General features: G+C 36.3%; 1 protein-coding gene across 1 annotated transcript; it reads right to left on the bottom strand.

The window, feature by feature from the left end:
- Nucleotides 1-3,428: 3,428 nt before the first annotated feature.
- On the bottom strand, nucleotides 3,429-4,781 carry LOC143022735 (uncharacterized). Its single transcript, XM_076181080.1, has one exon. The coding sequence runs from the start codon at nucleotides 4,779-4,781 to the stop codon at nucleotides 3,429-3,431; it is 1,353 nt and encodes a 450-aa protein (XP_076037195.1).
- Nucleotides 4,782-7,462: the final 2,681 nt, after the last annotated feature.

Genomic DNA, 7,462 nt, shown 5'->3' with positions numbered 1-7,462 from the left:
TATTCATTTCTATAACCGGTATATATTTTCCATTTTTCAGGTCTTCTGTCTTTTTTCCATCTGGTCCAGGCTTTGTCTCTTTTGTCTTTTAACTCCCTACAACTTTTGTTGTACCAGCATTTTACATATTCTTTTTCTTGTTTTTGTCTTGGGACATACTTTTCCACTCCTTTTTTGTAAATTTTTGTCAAAATATTCCATTTCTCTTCCACTGTTGTTTCTTCTTTGTATATTTCTTCCCAGTTTTCTTGTTGAAAGAATTCTCTTATTTTATCAAAGTTTGTTTTTTCATACATCATTCTTCCCTTTCTATATTCATTTCTTTTCCTATATTTTTCTTCCTAAGTTCCAGTTCAATCAATATGTGGTCACTTTTAATTATTGGTGTTTTATATTCAATCTTGTCCACTATTCTAGGTTCAGATGTAATTATTAGGTCTAGTCTCGATGGTTCTTCTTCATTTCTATACCTAGTGTTCTCCTGTATCCATTGTGTCATTGTATGGTCAGTAATCATCTCAAGTAGAGCGTTTCCCCATGAGCCGTCTCCACCCTTTACTGTCATTTCTTCCCAGCAGATTTCTTTGCAATTAAAGTCGCCCATTATAACTATTCCTCCATCTTCCATTATTTTATTTAATGTTATCTTTGTGTCCTCTAACATACTTTTATGTTCACTCTCCTCCCATGAGGCTGTTTTTGGAGGCACATAATTTATCACAAATTTTCTGCTCTTCTTATCTCTGTCTTCCACTTCTATCATAATCATCTCTACTGTATTCTTTCCATATATGACACCCTTCACGTTTATATCCTTCTTAGTCAGGAACATAACTCCACCCCCTTGCTTTTTCTCTCTGTTTTTAATCCAATAATTATATGCATCATGTCCTACACTGTTGGGTGGTAGTGGACCTTTTAATTTTGTTTCTACAATTCCCATTATGTCCGGTTCTTTTTCTTTCAAATAATCATTCAGCTCATTCAATCCTGTTATTAATCCATCTATATTTGTGTAAGACACTCTTAGTTTTCTGTCACTTCCATTGTGTTCTCTGTTTCCCTTTTGTTTTTCTCTTGTATGTTGAACTGCCTTAGTTTCATATTCACTACTCTCCAATAGAATCTCTCTTTTTCTGACTCCGTTCTGCTCTCGTTTTTTTTCTTAGCTTCAAGTCTTTTCTGCTTTTCGTCCTCTATTTCCTCTTTATTCATTTCCCTTTTTATCCATACCTTTTTATATTGTTCACTTGTTGCTAGTTTCCCTGTTTTGGATAAGATATTCTCTGCCGTTGTTTGTGACTTGAATTTAATCTTAATTGGTCTGGTCTTATCTGTGCTATACTTTCCGAGTCTAAATTTCTCTTCGATTTGTTTCATAATTTCTGGTTCATCTTCCTGAACTGACTCTAGTAATTGGCTTACTTTTTCATTTTCCTCTTTGATTCTTGTGGTTCTATCTGGGTTGTGTTTTTCTTCCATTCCTAATATAATTATACATTTCTTGTCTGCTAAATCTCTTACTATATTCTCTTTTTGTCTCATCACTTTAATAACCGAGTCTTCAGTATGTTCTTTCAATTGCTGTTTGACTATGTCAGTGAATGAAACCTTATTTCCTTCTTGGGTTGCTTTCCAGTTTTTAGCTTTTTTAGCTAGTGTCTCTCTGTTTTCTTTACTATTCCTCTTCAATTCCTCATTCTCCACCTTTACATCTCTTAACTGTCTTTTTAGGTCTTCTATTTCATCAGTTAAGTTTTTATTCGCCTTTTTCTAGTTCTTCCAATCTTTCAACCCTTTGTAAAATGGTGTGCATATGACCAAACCTACTCTCAAAGTCATCGATCACCTTATCAACCTTCTCCTCTAGTCTTGTCAGTCGGGGGGGGTTTGTGTCCCCCCCACCCTCTTTAAATCCCTTGAAAATATTCTCATCACTTTCTACTGTATTGCTCCTATCTATACTTCTAATCTTTACATTATTATTAGACATTTAGTCGTCGTCCAGGTGGGCTTGCGGTCGTTTGTTTACTTTTCGGCGGTCTGCTTGGGCCAAGTCCTCTACTTCCTCATTTCCTTCCATTTCCCCAGCAATCCCTCCCCTTCTCCTCTTTCCTTACTTTCCCACTACCCCACGAGCAATTTCCCCCCCACCCTGTAAATACAAAAAGGCACTTCTCTTTGCGTTGGGATCCACAATCTGCACTTTTCTTCAGAACGTTCTTCAAGCCGTCCGTTCGTTGAAAGTGTGTGTGTGTGTGTATATATATATAACATGTATATATGTGTATATATACATATGTATATATATGTATGTATGTATATATATATGTGTGTATATATATATATATATATATGTGTGTATATGTATATATATATATCTATATATGTATATATATGTATATATATATATTCTAAGGTCTGGAGAGAAAATACATGAACATTTTTTAGAGTTTATTTAATAGCAAAAGATTGTAAAAAGATGTAGTTATATGGTACATGTTTCAAAATAAATTTTTCCCAAAATGTGTTATACAAAATATAAAAAAGAAAATATATATGTATATTTTTTAGCTTTGGGGTAATGTGGACCTCTATTAATTTACACAACATAAAAATGCCCTAAACATAAAATAAAAAAGTTTTTCTTCATAATACATCAATACTCAACATTACCTTTTAAAAATTAGAGAAAACAGGAAAAATTCTATGGTATCTACTAAACATTAGGTAACCTATACTTGACATACCCGTATAGATACAGCAGGCTACTGTATAGGCCTGCTTAATACTTAATATAGGTAAGGTACTCATAATACCACATATACTGTACAGACTTACCCTAACACCTAGCTACAACAGGTATTGTTTTTGACTGGATGCCTTATAAATTTGTGCACTACTTCCTACCTAACTAGAAATTTTTTAAAATCCTCTTTGCTGAATAATGTCAATGATTTTGTTGTTTCTGTTACTGACAGTTTTGATTGAATGTCTGTGGGGTTAGTTATATAAATGTCTTTGATGTTTGGTCTTTTGAAAGCAATCATATTTTCATACTGTACGCCTACTGGAGTATCTGCTTCCCTAAAATATGATACTTTAAGGTTACCATTTGCTAGTTTTTCTGTCACCCTTCCAACATAATGCACTGGCTGTTCCTTCTTTCCGCCTCCGTGGAATTTTACAAGAATGAAATCTGCTATTTCAATCTCTTCTCTTTGCTCAATGTCATGTTCCATTTCAACATCTTCCTCTTTGCTTTTTCCTGAATTATCCTCTCTTCATCCATCTCCTCAAGTGCCCCTTCTTGCTGTGGTGTCTCTTCTTGTGCTGGTTCTTTCTCACTGTGATCTTTGAAGATCAGTTTACACTGTGCTTTTCTGGGTTTCTGAAGAGATTTTTCAGGTCCATCTGAGCTAGAAGAATCAGCTTCCATCAAATCTTGTAGAGAAATGGATTGTCCTGGTATCACATTCACTCGTCCACCACGACCACGACGAGGTCGAGCTGTGTAGGTGCTTTCTCTTGTTCTCTGAAGGTACTGCAGCAGTACTGGGCTGACTGACTTCCTGTTGCTGGTCAGTTGGGTCTCTTCTCACTTTTGCAAGCACATGCTCTGGATTGAAAGGATAAATTCCACAGCTTTTGAAACCAGCTTTTGCCAAATGCTCCCATTGAGGTTCCACTCTTTCCAGAAGTTGCAGAAGCAGTGATGGGAAGATCCATTTCGGCAAGGTTGTATGAAACGCGCCTGCACCTAACTTCCAAGCAGTCAGCACCTCTCTCCAGTGCTTCTTCAGTGGTCCATAAATGGCTACATCCAATGGTTGTAGAAGATGTGTCGAATTATGGGTAAGGAAGACCATTCTGATGTTGTGTTTCTCGCACAATGGTACCAATTTGTGGTTTATGTGGGATGCCAAATTGTCACCAATGAGGACTTTGGGCTCGTCAGATGGCAGTGTCCGAACATATTTCAGTATCACCTTGTGAAACCAATCAATAAAAATGTTAGCATCAAACCATCCTGAATTAGATTTGTACTCAACATCTACGGGTCCTCCCTCCATCCAAGACTTCTGGATGTGCTCTGCGTTGTATACAACATAAGGAATGAGGCTCCTGCCACTTGCAGTAACAGCAAACATGAGCGATATACTACTTTTAGTTGTATTTATAATGCGTTCAGCATGCTTGGTGCCACGCCTGAAGATTTGCAGTTTTCCTTTAGGATCATCTGTCAGATTTGTTTCATCATAATTGATGATATTGGCTGGTGGAACTCCTTCCAAACTTTCCTGAAGATTTTTAAAGTAGTCAGAAACCATGGTCTCTGACACTGCTGCCCGCTTTCGACTAATGTTCTGGCACATTCTAGTGGAAAGAAAGTGCTTGTGTCGCCCCAAGAAACCATACACCCAATCAGGGCCAGGTCGGTTGTCTTTGAACACTGAAATACATCGTCCATAGTCATCGAGGTACATTTTGATGAAATCCCTCGGCTGTTCATGGTCAAAAGCCATGCCAAAATCTCCAAGTGCAGCAAGATTTTGAGCAATGGCAAACTCCTCACTTTTCAATAGTGCAAGTTTGTGTCCAAATTTTTGTGGTGACTGCACTTGGCCCTTGTACTGCCGGATTAGGGTTGTTTTGGAGACATTGTAAGTCATTGCAGCCTTTCCAAAAGAGATCCCCTCATTTACAGCCAGAAGTGCTCTTGCCATATCATCCTCACTGTATTTGGATTCCAAATTTTTCTTCTTGTATGTGCGGACCATGCTGCAAAAAGAGAGGCTTACTATTAGACAGTAAAATACATATTCAGTGATAGATGAATAGTCCACATTGAGTACCTAGATGAAAGGTCCACATAGCCCCAAGCTGCAGTCCACATAGCCCCAAGTAACGGTCCACATAGCCCCAACTAATAATAATAATAATATCTTCTTACCTCATGCACTTACTTTGTCACACAATTGGGAATACAGTATTTGAAACTTCCTTGGTATGTTATAAAAATTTCGGTGATATAAATTTATTAGTAATTGTGCTACAATACTTAGCGTTTTTTAATAATGAATGCCTAAAAGTTAAAGAAAAAACAAAAACAAGATTTAGTAAATTAATGCATAAAATTAAATTTCTTATAAATGAAATATGATACTGGTAACCTACTTCATGTATTACATATATTATACTCACTCTATAAAGCATACCAAATGAATAAGACTAGTTGGTCCGCATTACCCCACTATGGACCACATTGCCCCAGTTGGTCCACATTACCCCATTTTACGGTATATATATATATGTGTGTGTGTGTGTGTATATATATACATATATATATATATATATATATGTATGTTAATACTGATGACCCACTTTCGGAGAAGAATAAGCGAAGATATAGAGATCTGTATATTTCGATCACTTACTGTGATCCTCTTCGGCAGATATGAGTTACAAAGTACAGAACAATGTGTATTTATAGTAAAGCAGTGAGGTAGCAAGAGGGGACGGTGCTCAGGTCAACACGCCCGGCACGCATGCTCGCATCTTGGTGGCTCAGGTCACATGACCGGCGTTGCATGGGCCTTGGTGATTTTTGTCCACCACTAATGTTGATGGTAACATTTTATTTATGGCAAAAGAAGAAATACAGTCTGGTGACCATTGACCATGGGAAATGTTGTAATTTGGGAAATTATTTATTAAGGAGGATTCTACTACTTTTTCTTCTGAAACTACATTTGGATTTATAAATTATTTCAGCATCGTCCCAATTTATTCGGTGGTTTTTATTGGCGACGTGCTGAAATACTGCGGAATTTTCCTGTCCGTATTTAACAGAGTTCTTGTGCTCCTTAACCCTGGTATTGAGATCTCGACCCGTCTGTCCCCAATATACATCATTGCAATCTAAACAAGGTAATTTATAAACTCCAGGAGTTGTATTACTCTTGGATCTATGATGTATATTGACAACTTTACTGAACAAATTATTAGGATAATGGAAGATAAAATTTACCTTTTCCTTTGGTAACATGTGAGACAATTCATGGATTGATTTGTTAAAAGGCAATTTTATGCATCTATTATCCCAATTATGATTCATGGCGGAATGGGAATCTGTTTTGTGAAAACTAATTTTGGCCTTGCTAAGAGCTTTTTGTAAAAACCACGGCGGGTATCCTAATTTTGTTAGTTGATTTTTCACTGAATTTAGTTCCAAATCTAAGTATTGAGGGCTACAAATTCTCAAAGCCCGTAAGAATAGGCCTGAAGCTACACTATATTTTATTTTGTCAGGATGGTGGCTAAAGAAATGTAGGTAGCTCCCTGTGTGGGTGGGCTTCCTATAAACTGTGAAGGACAGTGACTCCGCATTTCTTATTATTAAAATATCTAGAAAAGGTAATTTGTGATCTAATTCCCATTCCACCTTGAATTTAATATTGTTCGTTAGGTGATTGAGTTGGTTGTGAAATTCTTGGAATGATCCCCATTCATCATCCCAAACCGTAAAGATGTCATCTACATATCTATGCCAAAACATGGCAGGTGGTTTAATTTCCGGTAATAGCACTGATTCAAAATATTCCATATATAAGTTGGCTAGAACTGGCGAGAGATTAGAGCCCATGGAACATCCGAATTTCTGTTTATAATAAAGATCTTTGAAAGAAAAAACATTGGTGTTGACGCAAAGTTGTGTTAAACTTAATATTTTATCTAGTGGCAGTGGTAGCTGGTTCTGGTATGGTTGTAATTTTACTTTCAAAAACTCTAAGACTACCGTTACATCAATTTGGGTGAATAACGAAACTACATCTAGACTTAGTAATTTTCTGCTCCTTGGTAGGTTGTGACTTTTGATCTTACTTATAAAGTCTTCTGAGTGTTTTATGTGAGACTCTGAGAAACAACCTACATATGGTGATAGTATTTGCGTGAGCCATTTTGAGGTCTTATGTGTACAAGAATTCCTATTTAATATGATTGGTGTGAGAGGAATGCCGTCTTTGTGCAATTTTGGAAGACCGTAAAAATTTATTGCGCAACTAAGGATTAATGACTTTCAGTTTTTGGAACGTGTCTTTGCCTAAGATTTTAGTGGCATGTTTGTTAAATTCTGAGGCAGTGCTTTTTTGTGGATTTTTTAGACAATTGTTCATATGTGTTTTTATCATTTAATAGGTCATGAACTTTGTTTTCATATTCTAAGTTATTAAGAATAACTAATTTCCCTCCCTTATCTGCCCTGGATATGATGGCATCCTTACGATTTGTGAGATTTTCTACAGCCAGTTTGTATCGCTTTGGTAATCCAGTCATTTTTAAAACAATCCAAAATACCATGCGTGAGAATACCTTTTAAACAATGTAGGTCTTTATCATAATTATTTGAAGCCAAGAACTTGTCAAATTCTACTATGTAGTCTAATGCGTGGTTTCTAGT

Source organism: Oratosquilla oratoria, unplaced genomic scaffold, assembly GCF_046742065.1.
Source record: "Oratosquilla oratoria isolate Oo_2021 unplaced genomic scaffold, ASM4674206v1 SCAFFOLD154, whole genome shotgun sequence".
In the NCBI taxonomy this organism is placed as follows: Eukaryota; Metazoa; Arthropoda; class Malacostraca; order Stomatopoda; family Squillidae; genus Oratosquilla; species Oratosquilla oratoria.
Note: the sequence above shows the minus strand (reverse complement) of the source record. Positions and strands in the feature narration are given on the sequence as shown.

Excerpts from the sequence above, each read along its gene's own strand:
- LOC143022735 (XM_076181080.1), bottom strand. The coding sequence starts at position 4,781 with ATGGTCCGCACATACAAGAAGAAAAATTTGGAATCCAAATACAGTGAG.